We start from the raw sequence: 17,703 nt of genomic DNA on the forward strand, positions 1-17,703 counted from the left end.
GGAGTGAAGCAAACCTATGTGTTCCTTTATTATTTATAAAGTTGCATAAGAATATGCAAATGAAAACAGGTGTTTTAACTGAACAATATCATAAAATGTCTCTGTAGTTGAGGGAGAAAAAGCCACTAATTTGAATGGAGGAATTTGGGATACTTTTGTATTTAAAATGCAAGAACACTGTTGCAATAACAAGTCACTGTTTTATTGCAGTTTTAAGTTTAGATGTGCTTTTGTAGAGGTCAGGCCACTGCAAGTAGTGGCTTACTCCTCAGGTATCAGAGAAGTTTTGTGAGGCTGTCAAAGAATTAAAGAGTAGTGGAGGCTGGAAGGTGCCTCTGGAGATAATTAGTCCACCCCCATGCTAAGAGCAGGTTTGAGTAGAGCAGGTTGCTCAAGGACCACGCCAGCCAGGTTTTGAGTATCTACAGGGATGGAGACTTCACACCTGCTGTGAGAGACATGTTTCACCAGCCTTACAGGAAGAAAAGTTGGGGGAATTTTTGGGTTTCAGTGGAGTTTCCTGTATTTCAGTTTGTACCCATTGCCTCTTGTCCTTTCTTTGGGCTTCCTTGAGAAGAGTTTGACTGTTGTCTTTACTCCCTCCATCAGGTTTTTATAAACATTGGTGAGATCCTCCTGAGCTTTCTTTTCCCCAGGCTGAGCAACCCCAGCTTTCTCAACCTCTCCTCCTGTCTCAAATGCTCCAGCCCCTTTGTTATCTTCATGGCCCTTTGCTGCACTCCCTCCAGTATGTCCATGTTTCTCTTGTCCTGGGAAGCCCGGAGCTGGGCACAGCCTCTGGGATGTCTCTCCAGTGCTGAGCAGAGGGCTGGTGACCCTCCTGATGGTCATGGACTGCCCTGGAATTAACTGTGAGTTCGGTAATTAAAACTGTGACACAGGTTTTTGTAGTAGATTTTTTGCATGACAGATTCAGCCCTGGTTGCCTAAAATGCATCTACTTTAGGATTAAATTGTTTCAGTGTGATGTACCTTGCATGCTTTTGCCACGTGGCTGTGAATCTTGCATATAACCTGAGGGTAGATTTTCCTCTGTGCTGGGCTTATTTTGATGTGCCTTCATTGACTTAAGGAGAATTACTATCTTAGTATCCATTAGGGTGAGTGACAGCTCTCAGTAGCAGATGCTGCATTTTTACAGGGACAGGTCACATGCTCTAGGAATTGCAATGAGGAAGCACAGAGATGTCTTTCTAAACAGGGTGGTGGTAATATTTTTTTTTGCTTTGCTTAGTATCCCTGAATGTTCTGCAGCCAGCACCTTTTCCCAAGGTGCTGGCTGCAGAAAAGGTTCAACCTTTGCTGTAGTTGTTGACTTGCACATATTGCGCTACGTCAGTATTCAGAATTATCTTCAAACAAATGGAAGACAGCAGAAGTCTTGAAATGTGGGACTTGCTTGATTAGAATGTGTATGAGCTGTCTCTGTTTGTCTGATCTTACATCCCCAGGATTTTTCCTTTTGCTTTCTACACTTTAATGGAAAAGGAAGCTCTTTTTTTTTCTGAATATTTTGCATTTTTATTTAGGAAAAAAAATCTGAAAAGGTTTAAATTCACTACTCTTCTTACCTTCAGGTACAACATTGGATGCAACAAAATTAAGAAAATTAACAAAGAACTTCATACTGCTGTACTACCTTGCAGAGTCTGTGTCAGAGACTATTCTGTGTCACTACCAGTTTGAAAAAATAAAGGAGCTTGCATGGTACACCGTGCTGTTTGCAATTAGATTGTTTGTAAGAGAATTACCTCTTTTGTAGCAGACTCAGTTACTGTATTTTGAAGATTTGTATTTCATAAACTAGCATGAAGTATGGTTTTGCTTTTCAACTAGGAAATTAAAACCACGCCAGTTGTAATTGTCAGCTTTCTCAGTCACATTATGCATTGAGTGCTGTGTGGTACATACTAATATCAATATATTTGTCAGGAAAAAAGAAGAGAGAATGCAGTAGCTACTCCCCTAACTGTGTGAAATCCCTAAGCATATAATGACTTCTGTGTGATTTATTACTGGGTTAAACCTTTCCATGTACTACAAATCTTCATTATTCCTATATGCATAATTATTTATGTGGCATGAACTCCTGGTATCTTTTATCAGCATTTCTACTCAGAGTATTTCTTAAAATATGCTGGTAGAAGTTGATTCTGGAGACACAAAGCCTGGCACTTACTGCTGTGCAAAGTTCAAAATATCCCCTTGTACGTGGGTAAATACGGGAACGTGGAAAGCTAATGCCCTTTTCATTGTTGAGAAGGGCAAGCTGACTGTTTCCTACTTTTCCTGGGCAGCCTTTGATTGGTGGGACAGTTCATCAGTGTGTTTGTAAGAGATGTCAGAAATTCTGTGTAGTGATGCAAGTAGTATCTTGTGCTTTTTATTTCCCTAGTTTGGCTGTTTATGAAGCCAGCATGGCAGTCCTCCTGCAGGTGCTCTGAAGAGGGTGAAGAGTCTGGGTGGCCTCAAATGATTTGATGCTGTTTGGAGAGCTCTGTCTTTTGTGCCTGCAAATTCCAGTGGCTGAGAGTCTCCCTAGTATGACTTTCCTCTTGTTGACTGCGTATCTCAGGGTAGCTGAGTAGGTGTTTCAGTGGGTCTGAAGGCAAGATGGGGTCAATTCCTACTTGAATCTTGGCCTTTGAGGCTTCCTTGAGTCCACCTAAAATTCATTTAGTTTCCCTGAGGCCCTGCCATGATGCAGGGGTGAAGCTGCAGGGTCTCACCGTGGTTGTCCTTGCCACCTCAGCCAGTTCTCCATCCCTTGGCACAAATGGCAATAAGTTTTTATACAAACTTTGGTCACCTCAGTGTAAGCAGCTTTTGGAACACACTAGACACTGAGTGTGCTATTTGAATATGTTGTCACATTTTAAGACTTCCCTGATCTGTAGCAGGCAAGTTCTTGAATCAGCTCTCTTGTCTGTCTAGTAAATATTACTGCAGTTGTCATGGGGAGTAAAAGGCTAGTGTAATCATCCTAGCAGTTTTCTAATTAAGATAAATTTCATTTTTCACTCATTTTCTGTCCACTGTGCTACAATGCTAAGAAAATAATTAGAAGACTTAAGCACAAAGAAGTGTTACTGATGCTCTACATCACCTCTCTGATGTAGAGTTCGTGGGAACTTATTCCAAGTTTCTTCAACACGTGGTGTCAGCACCTCTCTGTGCTGCAGGCAAAATCTGAACTTTCTATAATGGTTGTCATATTAAACAACTGGGAGGCTATTTGTAGAAAACTCTAAGAAAATAGGAAGAAAATTGTTGTCTTCATGTGAAGATTAGAAAACTCTCATACATCATCATCCTCTGATAGTAAGGTATGGGATTCAGTCTCACTTCCTTTGTTGCCTTAGTTGGAAAAGCATCTACTCCTGTCTGTTACTTCTAACAAAAATCTTTGTATCCATCATTCCCCCTTTGCAAGACTATCTACTGCTTCCCCATTAGTGGTGCAGAGAGGCTGCACAGTAGGTTGAAAAATTTCCTATTATTTGCTTTGCTAGTAGCTTCTTATTCCACTGCTTTAAGAGAATCAAGCAAGTGACCTCATTTTGCCTCACAGCAATTAATTGTCTTAAGATGATTCGTACATTATTAGCACTAAAACGGTGATATCCTGTAATCTGTTTCAGAGGTATATATTTAACATAGGAAGGATTCTTTTGGGTGCTTGTGCTGGAGGGGGAGAGTTTTTTTCCTGAAGCCTCTAGTGACAACAGGGCACTGCTTCCAGATTCCAGGGGCTGGAGAGAGGCATGGGGCATTAAACTGGTAGTGGTAAGGGAGAAACTGGTCTAAACTGCCCAGTAGGAAGTGTCTCTTGTCTGTGCTTAAGGGTAAGTTCTGTTGTGGATACTTGCTTGGTGTCATTGTTCTCATATTAGGGACTTTCAAAAGTGATAGATTTTTCTTCTTAAACTAATATTGCAACCAAACTGATTGTAAGGGTAATTGTAGACTAAAATGGGCAATAATCAAGGTGCAGTTATGTGCACAGGCCATGTCTGATTAACCCTCTTGTTCTGCAGCAGTTGTTCCTGTGTTTGTTAGTTTGCTGTTAGGAGAGCTTTAGCTGCTCCCAAACTTGGAAGAGATTTATGAGATTCCTGAATGCTTGCACAATATAAGCATTATAATATAATTTTTCTTTTTATAATTGTTTTTCTTTGTTCATTGTAAGTACAGCTCATAGGGCAAAATAAAAAGGAGACGTTTCCATCAGAAGGCAAAGGAGGTGAAACAAGTGATCCTTACAGGGTACAGCATACGTGCTATGGTTCACTTAAAATATTGTGACTGCTAAAGTTTCATTCATGCATCTGCCTAAGCTAACAAAACTGAAACTAGTTATAGGTGTGCCTGACCATAACAGCATCAATGCAAACCTGTGCAGTGCACCCTTCTGCCCTCTGTTCTGCTTGAAAGTGTTGGGTGAAGTGCTGCACAAACAACTTTTTTGATACCAACTTCCCCCCCTCTCACTTTTCTTTTTCTCATGTAAAAATCCTAAAGGGTACCTTGAGTTTGTTAGGAACACTTCAAATGTTTGTTCCAAAAAGTGTATTTAATGGTTTAAAAACTTCCCTTCTTCTCACTTTTTCCACCGCTGTGTGATGATGCAGCAGGCAACACAGACCTGTTCTTTTATGAAGTCACTTACAGAGACATAAAATGTTCCCTTTGTCATGTTTTTAAGCTCACTGAGAGCCAATGTCTGTTTAGTTACCTGAAATACTTTTTGCAGAATGCATCTGGTTAGCAGAAGACAGCTTGAAAAGAGAGATTGCATGTGTCAAAGCTTTTTCTTGTTACAGGAAGAGTGGTAACATGATTCTGCCTATCTCTGCCCATCTTTCTGCCTTTGCAGCATCCCTCTTGTTGATTTGCTAGACAGCACAGAGCTGCCAGAAACTTGTGTTGATGATGCCATAGGCCGTCCGGTTGTTGGCTTGGCAACAGGAGATTCAGAAGAGGCTGTTAGTTGCCCTCATCCTGGCACGAAGGAAACTCCTGCTGAAAAAGCAGACTCTGATCGTAAGCAAATTTACAGATTTTTTCATATTATGGTGTGTGGGGTCAAAGTTAAATAGTTAGGTTGCTATGAGAGTGTTTCCTTACAAAAATGCAGAACTGTTTTAGAAGCTCCCTTAGGTTATATGCATAAGGACAGTTTTACCCACCACTGGGACAACAAAGCTTATTTACAAGGATAGAGGTACATAGGAGAAGTCAGATCTTTGTTGGATCTGACTATAGCCACAAATACAGTGAAGTGCAGCCATAAAAGCAATTAAGTCTGTGTGCTTGCTCGTTCCCTGTTGGGTAGATGAACTCGCAGGAGTGCAGAGCACTGTGATCAGGTACATGCACTCTGTAGGATTGAAACTTGCTCTGAAGCCTGAGCAAGTAGGCAGTTGTGCTTTTTTGCACAACTTCAAACCCATGTAATTAGTATTCAGGAAGAATGCAAGTTACAAGGCGAATAACTCCACAATAACATCAGGAAGATGATTTTGTTTTCTATCTTTTTCAGCATTTGAAGACACATTCCTAAAACTGAAACAGCTGGAGACAGAGCGCAGCAGCCCTGTGCCAACTGAGCGTCCCAACGTAAACATAAACATACAGGTACTGGGGCTTCATTCCCCCTGGCACAGTCACTGAGTTTTGTTCAGATGATTCTGAAAAGTCTTCCACTTGCCTTGGTCTGTTTGCAGAATTTTTAAGAATATGAGTGAGTAATATTGGAGGGTAGTAAAGGAAATGCAACTGCTTTATTATATATAAACCTATGTGTGACAGGGCAGTGAGGTAAAGATAGGGGCAGAGGTGCATGTATGCAGATTGCAGCCTGGTGAAATTTTCTGAAATCAATGGGAGTAAAAGGCATAAATGCTTGAAATGTTTCTCAGTTGTCTTTATCTGTAGGTTACTACCTGTATGGTGTTGTGTAGTCTACTCTCTTTTTGGAAGGGGTGTGCTGCTTTCCTGGCATTTTTCTGTTGCCCTAGGTTACCCTCCCAGAAGGTTTTTTTGAGATATTGGTTTGAGTCAAGTTTGCTGATGATCCATCCCTCCTGTTAAGTAACCAGTTTGTACCTGCTCTCTGAAGTAGGTGTTAGTGCTCTCTGTGTTTACATAGAGAAGAGTGATGTGGTTTGATTAAATGCTCTCAGATCCTCCTGAGCAAGTCAGGCTGCACTTTCACAGGCAGCTGAGCCAAAGTACAAGCTTCAGTGCCCTAAATGAGGTGAAGGCACTCTTCTCCCTCCCTCCCTTCCTCCCTCCTCTTTGGTCTTCCTTCCCCAGCCTCCCTCTCTGTGGAGGAAAACATGCAGGAATCACTGCATGTTTCAGTAAGCAAATGTAGCCTACGAAATGGCAAACAAAATTTTTTTAGCTGCCTTTGTTTTGAAGTTTTTTTAAGGTGTTAGATTTCATTAGGTTTTTGATTTGTTTTTTTAAGTTGGTAAATAGTGAGTAAAATAGATTCATAGAAGGGGTCAAAGGAATGCCAGAGCCATAGTGAAAATAAGTAGTGTTGCTAGAAGGGATGGAGAGGACAGGATCTTCCTTTACAACAGCAGTGAACTTTGATAGATTTACTGGTTATCAGACAAGTGCACCCATACAGGATATTCTTCTGGTTTTTTTAATGAGCTTTAAAAAATTATGGAAATTATATTTCCTTTACTCTGCTTTCCCTGATGTTAAAGCTTTAGATGCTTTATCGCATTTTGGGCAAGCAGAGAGAGTAAAACACCTGGCACTGTTATCTCTCTTTGGGCTATCCTCCCTTCCAGGGAAGCCTGAGGATTTATCTAACTTTCAGTGAAGCCGCAGTGATTTTTCTTGCTCCTTCAAGAGTAAAAGGAACCAGGTGCCAAGAGAGATGTTTAGCAGTATGTGTTTGAGCTAAGCCCATTCCTAAGCACTTGTTCTCCACCTCGGTGTGAGAAGGCTGCTGTGGGTGGTGCTGCAGGCTCTTTGGCTCATGTCCCCTTTAAGGACTGCTGTCAGGGATGCCTTGTGCACCTCTCTGCTTGGTGAGTGCATTACAAAGATTACCAGGTCTGTAAGAAGATTAGTCAGTAGCCTGTAGGTCCTGTTATGCTGAAACACCACTTCTGCATAAACTAAAGCAAATGAACACAGCTCATTTAGGAATATTTTGGCCCGCTGACCTCTGCTTTAGTTCAGAGAGAGAGGGAAAAAAATGTTTAATTGGTTAATTGGAGAGAACAGAGCAAAAATGTCTCAATGGTTTTTAAATTGTGGCTGATATATAATAAGCAAGCTAAGATGCCTGTAATGAGCTAATCTAACAAACAGCTGCCAACTCAGTATAGTCACAGTTATCCAGCTGCTGTCATATGAGGTGCTGAGTAACTTTAGAGGTTACAGATACTGGGGTGGTAGTAACCTGATTAGAGAGCAAGAACATTTGCATAACAGGGAATTACATGAGGTATGGATCAGCAGTATGCCAATGTAGTTCTTTCATTGGGTAAAAGAGACTTCAGCTTTCAAGAAGGAAGTGCAAACTGTATTAAGAAAATATAAGAGTAGATCATCAGTGTTTTTTCTAGGGTAGAGGAGATTGAATAAAATTTTTCAGACTATGATGTAGCTGACCAAGAGGTCATTTGAGAGTGGTTGTTTAAAAAAGATAGACACAAATTAGATACTCTCCGCATACTTTAAATTCTCTGTGTTTCAAATTGCAAAGACATGTAGGTTACAGTAGCACCAAATGAGCACACCCTTCAGAGAGGAAGGTTAATGGTTTGGAAACGAGTCCTCAAAAGAGTGACCTAAGAATAACAATTAAAAACACTTTGCTTCCTGACTTTGAAGGCTGCTTTAGAAAAAACTATAAATTTCAACTTATGATGTTTGTTACAAATTGTACCTATTGGCTCTTCTCCTGTACTTACTTTTATTCTTAATCTGTTAGTAAAAGAGGTGTTTGTGCTATCCTCTTCAGACTGAACTGCATGGGACTGCAATATAGCCACTAAAGCCTTGCAATAAACTTAGATCCTGGAGCTTGCTGTTACTTCAGAGGAATGCAGTGTTCTCTCTGAAAGTGTGTGGTTACAAATTTCAGCATATTTCGTCTCCATATTTACCAGTGCATAAGATACTGACTTATGTAAAAACAGTTACAGAACGTAAGAGGTTTGGTAAAATGCATTGGGGGAAAGCATTATCTTTCTGCTTATGAAGGCAGAGCTGTATCCTGAACTTCATGACACTCATATGCCAATGAAGTACTCATTTAAACCTTGTAAATGAAAAATCTTTACCTGTCTTCTGTCAGGGGTCAGAGGTAGCCTGATAGTCATCTTTATGTAATTCTTTATTTGTAGTCATTCTATCTTGATTGATTCCTTTGATAGGGAAATATTTATCTAGCTATCCCTGTTCTTCTAGGGAGAAAGAGAAATCTTTCCAGAATGAGAACTGGGAAGGGGGGAATGAATAGCTTCATTCTTCACTGCTGCTCACTGCCAAAATCTGTTGGGATGGAAGAATGCGACTTTGTCCTTTCCCAGCTTTCACCAGTGCAGTGACCAGATCTGACAAAAGAGAGCAAATAGTTTTAAGTACACCAATGCACTGCTTTCATCAGCTTCTGAAGTGAAATGAACAATAAAATGTTCACCCTGTTTGCCCGTGTTCGAAGTCTGCTCCAGGGTCAGAAATGCAAGAACACGAGTGTTTGCTTTTTCTGAATTTGTTGTGATCTGTAAATACATGGAAGTTGCTCCAAAACATGCCTGTATTAGACTTCATCTTCCTGCATAAAGTGATTTTCAGTGGCTCTAGGAACACTGCTCAAAAGCAGAAAGTATTGGGATTGCATGCCTTGCTGCTGCCTTTAATCTTTCCTTACCTTTTTACATCGCTGCCTAGCTCCCTAGCTTTGATTTGGAGAATGTAATTTGTCTAGTCCATGGAAACAACAAACATTTGTAACAAGCTAGAATAATGACAAACCCCAACAGCTTTCTTGTTTTGTGTGAACACCTGAAGTGTCTTGTCATTTAGACATCTTGAGGCTTTATCAGTTGATGGATGCTTTTCCCTGTAGCTACATGATTTTTCAGGCACAAAATAGAAAGGCTTGAGAAAAATGGATCATTAATATTGATGCAAATATTTCTGTAGTGGTATGAAATTTATACTCAATTACACTAAAATATTTTGTAATAGTACTAAACTTTTCAAAAGTAGAGAATCTAATTGTTAATAGACTGGAGTGACCTAATGAAATTGGTTGTTCAGGTGGAGAAAGCTGAGAGGAAGTTAAACGACAAAATGGTGCTTCAGGCGCTCAGTTAAAATGATGAGATTTACTGTATTAGTGGAATAATGCACTTGAAATTCTGTGCAGGAACTCTTACTTAGAGCGTCTGGTTCAGTGAGGTCCCATGTAGGGATTTAAGCATTATCACAGTTGGTTACTGTGACTGTACAAATAATAATTTGGTTGTAGTTATTCCAGACTTTTGGCAATTCCAGCAGCTTCTCTAAAATAAAAACACTTAAATGTTTAATAATTGTTAATCTTCATAAATTATGTGAATGCATCTCTTAATATCTGCCAGCAGTAATCATCATCAGCAGTGGGTTGTTGGTCCTCATACCTTTTTATGTTGACAGTGACCCTTGAATATTTTGCGAAGTTCATTGCTGACTGGGGTCAAAATTTTAAAACGAATTCTCCTTTAGATAGTCTCATAAGATCCTATTTGGATATTCTGAAATGTGATTTAGAGGGAGACAAGAGAAGAAAATGCTTTTCCCCTCTCTAGAGACCAAATACCTACAAGTTCTCACCAGTGTTTCCATTGAATGAAAAAAGCTGAAAGCGGATGGAGAGCTGTGGGGGGACAGGTATTCATCTCAAATTTTTAACTTCTCTCTCCTGCTCTCTCTCTGTGCAATGGGCTTCATTCCTTCTGGACACGCTGCAGTTGGTGCAAGTAGGAGTGCAGCAGGATTGTCCCTGCTCCAGGGAGTGCTGCAGAAATGCAGCACTTACCTCCAGGGAAGAGCCTGCCTAGACAGTGGCATATGGTGAGGAAAGCAGGACTCTGTCTCCCCCTGCTGAGTCATACCCTGAGAAGGAAGGTCACAAGGTTTAGTTTTCACTCAGTTAATTAACTTCTGCCACTAATCAAATAGCAATTAGTAGATTGAATGCTTAATTAACATTTTATAATTAAGAAATACGATTCACATAATGAAATATACTGTAGTGAAAGGTATCTCGTTTTTATTTGTCTTCATTATGTCTGTGGCTGCCATTTTGCTCTGATATAATCAGTGGCTGGAGAGGTAGCTAATAGCACATTAATTAAACTCTTGTTCTAATTTATAAGTGGATTTTAAGGTAAAAATTTCCCCAATTTGCATTCCAGAGTAAATTATCTACTTTTACTTAGGCTATAGTGATATGATATATAATGGCTGCTATGTTGATCTCCAATCAGTAAACTAGGCTGCCGTTTTAGGATGCACTTCATTTCTCGCACTCTGTATTTTTAGCATAGCATTTTTCATCTCCACATTTAAGCATTGTGCCTTTTTTACTTTGTGTTGCTGTGACTTTACAACTGAGTTCCAAAATAAAGGAAAACATTTGCCTCCTTTTCAGTATAAATCTGCTGACTTTCCTTTCACTCAGAGCCCTATTGTTATTTAGAGATTTTCGTATGGGAACTGCTTCTAATAAAGATCTTTTCCTGTCTAGGATGAAGTGGTGAAGTTGACAGATAAATGTCTTAACAATGCAATCGAGAGCCCAATTGTAGCAGCAAAGTGGCTTCCAGCAGATCTCAAAAGCAATATCCTGAAGGCCCAGGCAGAAGCAGGTCACAAGGTAAATGCTCACCTGAGTAGGACTGTGACGCTCTCAAATGTTTTATTTTTCTTCAATTGCCTGATGTTGGAGAAGGTGCCTTGCAGATAAGGGTGTTCCAAGAGCCTTGTCCAAGGTAGAGTTGGAGAGCTTTTCAGCCTTTCTTCACAGTGATAGTTGCCCAAGGAGGAATATCCATCTTTGATGATACTCAACAAGTAACTGGACAAGACCTTCAGCAAGCCCTAGTTTGAGTGGTCACTGAGCCAGATAACCTCCAAGGGTTGTCTTCTAACCAAGCAGTTATTCCATGATTCTGTGACTAAGACTGTTCTTCTTGCTTGTTGTAGTAAATTCTTTAGCAAATAATGGTATTTTATTTGGTTATCTTGGTGAATTATTTTTATGTCTGCTCTGAAGTTTTCACACAGAACTGATGTTTTAAGTCCCTGAGCTGTAGATGAACAGGACATTTTTGTTCTGGGACAGAGACACTCAGCTCTACTGTGAATCCCAGAACAGATACAAGATGGAAACAGGTATCAGAAATATATGTCTGTGTTCATTTCTTCCTCTTAGGTTATAAAAGATGACAGCATGACAGGTGTCAAGAATTCTAATATTCAGGATGCTGCTGCCAGGTACTGAACAGATTTGGAAGAAACAGGTGATGTAGCTACCCAAGTACAGTGCTGAGAACCTGCAGTTCAGTGGGCTCTGTCAGTGGCTCAGTGATAGCTGCATTTTACCTTTGCATAGTGTAGCTTAACTGCAGAGTGTGAAGTGCTTTCAAAATGAAAACCAAGACTGTAGTTTTATTATTTACAAGGTAATGCAGATGCTCTTTATTCTCCCATGCTTTAATTTGATGAACATGGTTGCAACAGCAGCTTCAATCACTGTAGTTATTTCTGATATGTGAATAGCTTCAGTGTGGGGAGAGGGGGTGGGTCTGCTTACAGCAGCTGTTTTCTAGTGGAGAAGAAGATTGTGTACAAACCTCTGACACTGACAGTTGTTTTCCTGAGAATTATTAAATCTCAAATGATTGCTGGGTCCAGTGGAATTGCAGGCATTGAAAAAATTCTAAGGGTTACAACATCTATTTTCTTGACCATTTGTGAAGATGTACATCTCAGACCTCACATGGTCATACTGAACAAAACGTACATGAAGCAATCCCCAAACTATGCTGTAACAAGTGATTCATGAAGAGCTTTCCATGGAAGGTTATACCTGTTTTTTGGTTTGTTTGTTTTTTGTTGGTTTGTGCCAGGAACATTCTCCTGTCAGGCAAATCACAGCATAGCCCCCCAGCAACCAGTCCAGTATTTCAAGACCCGAGAGAGCTGCTGAAAGCAATCCCTGCTTCAAACACCTTTGTTCCGTAAGTGATTCTGGAGAAACATGTTTTTGGGGTAAGGGGACCATGTGGAGATTATCATAAACAGGTCTGAAAAGATGAGGAACAGTTGCTGAGCATTTAGGCTATATCTAACTAAGCAGGTTTACCAATGCATCCTTAATTCCTGTTGCAGCAGTTAATCAGTGTAGGCCAGGCCTTGGGGTGAGTATCCTAGCAAGCAGTAAGAGAATTTCTTTCATCTTCTGAAAGGACTGAGATGCCTGACATCCTGGTGCCCCTGGCTCTAAAGAGGAAGATAAGAGGATGACAGGAAAGGCTTCAGGCGAATTAGACATGAGGGCTGAAGAAACTCCTCTGAGATAGAAGACATCGATACTGTTGGGTCTATACACAGCTGTAGCTGAAACTATGACAGAGAGCAGTAATCTGTGGAGGTAGTTGGAAGGCATTTACGTTAACATACAGATATCAGTCTTTTGTCTGCCTCAGTGGAGTTGGTGTTAAGTTTCTGGGCTATCTGGGAAGCAGCACTATTTTCTACTAACCACTCAGGGTGCTAATGAGAATGTTTTCTCCTTTCAGTAATGCATTGAATGAGGACAATGCTGCCTCTAACCACGAGGACCTGCTAATTCCAGCTAATCTGGCTCCGGCTGAGGAGGCTGCTGTTTCAAAGGTATCACCACCTGCCAGCCTGGAAGGTTTCTGTGTCACATTCTGAGCTACCGATGCCTCCAGGCAAGCCCAGCAGACCTTGCCGCATGCCTCTCATAACTCAGTGAATACCAGGCGCCAGTGAATGCCAGAGAGTGCTTTCTGGAGCCGGCAGGGACACTGCATAGATCTCTCCAAAGGCCATTTCTGCATGTTCTTTCAGGTTCTTGGCCTGACACTGTTTTTTTTCCAAACTGATTGATTTTCTCACACTGATGGGAAGCCTCTTACATGCCAATGATTTGATGCTCCAGGAAAGAGACTGTAGGGATGAAATTCTGACATAGGCAGTTCCTATCAAAATAACCACAGAGGGAAAAGTTTAAATTGAAATGTTTAATTGTTATATTCTGGTTCCCTTAAGGATAAGCTAATTTTTAACTAGACTCCATGAAACGCACAAAGTAATTCAGGGGTCAGCTTTCCTTTGTCCCTCTCCAAAAGAGAAGTGGAGTCCAACAGTAGATTCTGCTATTATTTCAGCAGACTGATGGGTTGTTCTGGATGACTAAAGCACCGTGACCTGTAGCTGTTTTGCCTCTAAACCAGTATTATGTAGTTGATCCCACTAAAGAATTACCAATTTCATCTTCTGAGTTCAAACGCTCAGCTCACAGACCTTGCTGACCTTGTGGAATGGCACAGTACCCCACCTTTGGATAGGAGGATGGGACAGTGCACTGCTTGCTGACAATGGCAATGACGTTGTTTCTAGTACATTGGTGAGAATAGCTGAAATTAAAAGGCTATTAAAAAAGCTCACATGGAAAGATTTGAGAAAACAGGCCTGAAAAACAATGGTGTTCATTAAAGACACTGGTCTGTAACTTGAGAAGCCACTAGAGTATTCAGCAGACCTATGTGGTTACTACTGGGAATTCAATTCAAAACTGATTTATTCCATAGAGCACTCCAGATGACCAGGACGTTTCCTTAACATCACTGACAGAGAATCTAATTGACTTTACAGAAGCCACACCTCGGGTAAATGTATTTCAAAACCAAACTTCTTCCTTCACACATATAGTGGTTTTTACTCATGAACTCTCCTCTGGCTTTAGTTTCTATCTGCCAGGCTTGGATCTGCTGCAGTGGAATGAAGTGTTGGACATGGATCACTGCATATGTGCCCCCCGCCACTTGTAGGGTGGCTGATGTAGGGGTTTAGACCTTACAGCTTTGTAAGAGAAGTGAAGGAACCTGAAGAGTGAACTTGTATCTGTGCCACAGGAACCTCTAATCTTATTTTAGTACACCTGCAAGTGTCAGCCTGCTTCTCAGGCTTTTGGGTATACATAACACTTCAGAAATTATATGTAAATGTGTATATACACATATATATGTATACGTATATACACATATGCATATGAAATAAATACTCAAAAATTAAACTTTTAATACAAGTCAACCCTTTTATGTAGATAAAAAAAAATCTCTTACAATCTGCACTGGCAAAATGGAGTTATATTGCATGCACCAAAAAAGAAGGGGGGAAGAAGAACCTTTAAACTGTTCACAGAAGCATGCTCTTAGTTAATGTTGTCCACAAAGCACTAAAAAAGTAATGGGTTCCCTGACCCTGGGGAAGGGAGGGCTGAGCTGACGCTGCTCCCAGTGTGTCTGTGAGTGAGTGGGATTGGCTGAGCGGGTGCCACACGTGCAGCTCATCACTATTGTGGTGCAAAGACTAACAAGAGGCAAATATCTGAGATTGTTTTAGGGAGAAGTGTTGTTTAGGGAGGCAATATTATTTTGAGAATGTTCTCTGCTACTTCCAACCTTTTCATTGAGCTTTTGTTTGCTTTTTTTGTAGGTGTCTTCCCAGCCCATCATAACACCGAGGTGGTTAGTGCCAGTGAGTTGCTTGACCATTCCTTAGCAATCAAATAAAAAAGAAAGCTTTTGTCTTCATTAAGAAACAGGAGTTCAAGTAAAACAGTAAAATACAATAATTTGTAATAATATGAAAGCCTATAAAATAATGTACCAGACCAAAAATAAAGCAAACTAATTGGGCTGGAGTAAATCAGACAACATACGTGCCCTGTTAATAGTTAAACTTCATTTTTGCTGTATTGCACTGCAGGTAAATACCTTAAAATTTCTTTAAGAATTTGCATTTAGTGAAACCCAAACTGGAGGTTGATGAATCTTATTTTTTCCAGTTATAAATAAATCATATTGAAAAATTAGCTTGTCTTGTCCTGGCAGGTGCTTATTTCAGGTTTTTGTTTCATTCTCCCCCATTCAGACAGGACTGATTTCCAACGGGCCTTTAGGAAATGATTTTGCCTTATCCATGAAGGCAGCGAAAGGCAGCACAGAGACTCTGCTGTCAGCTGGATTGACACCATCCCAGCAGACAGCCGAAGTCCTTGCAAGGTAAGATCTCCTCAGCACTCACTTCAGAAATCTCTATGGAGTGGGAAGGAAACCTGTGCCCCTGCTGCTTCCACTGGTCATTTAGACACAGTGCCTTGTTTTGCTGTGCTTATAAACTGCAGTTTGTGTCTCACTTTATAGCATTTGAAATATTACAAATAAATAGAACAGCTAATATGTGTATATTATCATTTCACTTCAGTTTCTTTCCTTATGCCCTAACATGTTCTAGTATTGGATTAAAATTATGGTACAGATAAATTTTCTGAGAAATCTCTTTACAGTGTTTCAGTACCTGTCAGAGGATTGGTGGGGGTAGAGAGGGATGTCTCCCACTTATTTCCAAGCTATAAGGATGTCAGAAAACCAAATTGGTAGAAGCCTTCCCCCTTGCTATTCCATTCTGCCACACTGATGAGGGAGAATGATGGCAGTGATGATCAGGCCTTTCAGCAAAGGCTCTAAAAGAGTGGCAGTGATGCTACTGCTGCACTGTTTGAATGTGATTGTTTGCTCTTCTGCAATTGTCCATTAGAAAGCTTTGTCCATTGGTCTCATTAAATTAGGAGGTGAACAACCATTAATGCTCTTTGGAGCAATACTCACCTTTTTCTTTTTTAATGCGTCATGGCAGACCTTTTAGGAGGAATGTATTTACAGAGCCTCATTTTTTTTCCTCTTTCAGCCCAGTTACTGAAGATGCTACAGTAAGAACAAAATGTTTACTCACCACTGAACTCTAGAAGAAGGAGTTTCTGAACTTCTCACCTTGTAAAAACTCAAATCTTCTAACACATCTCCAAGGGATCCTTCCAAAAGACTTGCTTGGGATCAAACTCATGTTGAATGGGAGTCAAACAACCATCTGGTTTGCTAGGATCCAGGAAGAGACTCCTACATTTATTGCAATCTAACTGGAATTTCAGTCTAAACCGGGATGTAAAACCACATACACGTTTGATCTTCTCCCTTGGGAGGAGCAAAATGTCCCACTGGAGCTAGTTCTGAACTGAGGAACAGAAAACAGTTGTGTTCTACTCATGCTGGGTTTATTGTTACTTACCCTGTGGAAGGCTCTCACTGTGATGTGGGGTGTGGTGTGAGCTCGGTGACCGCTGTAGAGTGATTAATATCACAGAGTTTAAGAGAACTCATAGGGCCACCTCGTGGCCATGCTCTGTACAGGGACTCACAGTGGTGACTGTTTCATATGGCCAAGGACATGTTCTTCTGTGTGATTATTCCCTCTGTTTTTCCTTCATTTTAACAACACATACTCTCCTTTTTGGCCTTAAACACCTTAATAATCCTTGCACCCCTTATTACAGTATGTGGAAAGCATGCAAATCTAGTCCATCAGTGACCAGCTACATTGACTGGATTTGAGCTGCTGCTCATTGCAACCAGGAAAATGAAAATTGACCTGCCAAACAGCTTATAGCATTAGCAGACTACAGCAGAGGTCTCACATTTGGCACTGATTATTTAATTTCCTACATGACTCAAATACATCTGGTTTAGGCTAGAGATGTGTATGTTTTAAATGCCAAAGCAGGGAATGTATAAGTACAGCTTGCTTCAGGAACTGCTTATTGATTAGTTTTGTTGTCTTGTAGGACTAGAAAGGAAAAGAATTTCTTTGTTTCTCTTCATATTATTTCTGGGTGTTTTTTCCAGATGCTGTGCTTCAGGAATACTTGCCAGGTATTTTTGCGGCATGAGGGTACAACTAGATCAGTTCTTAACGCCACCTTGAATCCTGTTTCAAGTGTCATCTAATAGTTTTACGTGGAACAAAGAATAGAAAGAATAGGGTGAAAACAGGAGAAAAAGATGAAAAATTCCTGTAAGCAGTTCACGTCTCGCTAGAAGGAAGGTAAGAGCACACACTCCACAGAGCTGGCGAAGGCCTTTTGGTGCTCAGGTGAAGTAGAGGGTGCAGTTGAAAGAGATCATTTGAGCCCTGGGCAGCAATATCCTCACATGGACATGGAGAGGTGAGCACGTGGACCCTGGGGATACAACCTGTGAAAAAGGTCAATGCAGAGTCAGAAGGGAGGAGAAATAAAGATGATGATGAATTCCACATCTAACAGGGAAGCACAGATGAAACAACTGGGATCTTTCTTTCTTAGGAAGAAGTTTGTACATACGACTGTGGTTGGAGGATGTTTTCTGCATAGTGCTGCTGTTTATAAATATTTATATGCAGGTGGTTCTTAGAAGCAAACTTAAATGTGAAAGTTGATTCTGGAACCTCTATGCACAACTTCATTTCTGCCCACTGGCTGCGGGCATGTGTCTCAACATAAACAAAGATTTGGACCAAACCACTATGGAT

General features: G+C 40.6%; 1 protein-coding gene across 3 annotated transcripts in view; it reads left to right on the forward strand.

Moving 5' to 3' along the window:
- Positions 1–17,451, forward strand: part of EPB41L5 (erythrocyte membrane protein band 4.1 like 5) — a 54,507-nt gene extending 37,056 nt beyond the window's left edge. For 2 of the 3 annotated variants that reach the window (XM_017823511.1, XM_017823510.1), the window contains exons 17-26: positions 4,898–5,064; positions 5,564–5,658; positions 10,793–10,921; positions 11,480–11,541; positions 12,177–12,287; positions 12,849–12,942; positions 13,887–13,964; positions 14,794–14,835; positions 15,232–15,362; positions 16,048–17,451. In XM_017823511.1, coding sequence (XP_017679000.1) covers positions 4,898–5,064; positions 5,564–5,658; positions 10,793–10,921; positions 11,480–11,541; positions 12,177–12,287; positions 12,849–12,942; positions 13,887–13,964; positions 14,794–14,835; positions 15,232–15,362; positions 16,048–16,105 — 967 coding nt within the window. In that variant the 3' untranslated portion in view covers positions 16,106–17,451. The remainder of the gene's footprint in view (positions 1–4,897; positions 5,065–5,563; positions 5,659–10,792; positions 10,922–11,479; positions 11,542–12,176; positions 12,288–12,848; positions 12,943–13,886; positions 13,965–14,793; positions 14,836–15,231; positions 15,363–16,047) is intronic. The other variant, XM_017823512.1, reaches the window with a different exon arrangement.
- The last annotated feature ends 252 nt before the right edge of the window (positions 17,452–17,703 follow it).

The sequence above is a fragment of the Lepidothrix coronata genome, unplaced genomic scaffold, assembly GCF_001604755.1.
Source record: "Lepidothrix coronata isolate B3197 unplaced genomic scaffold, Lepidothrix_coronata-1.0 Scaffold103, whole genome shotgun sequence".
Classification (NCBI taxonomy): domain Eukaryota; kingdom Metazoa; phylum Chordata; class Aves; order Passeriformes; family Pipridae; genus Lepidothrix; species Lepidothrix coronata.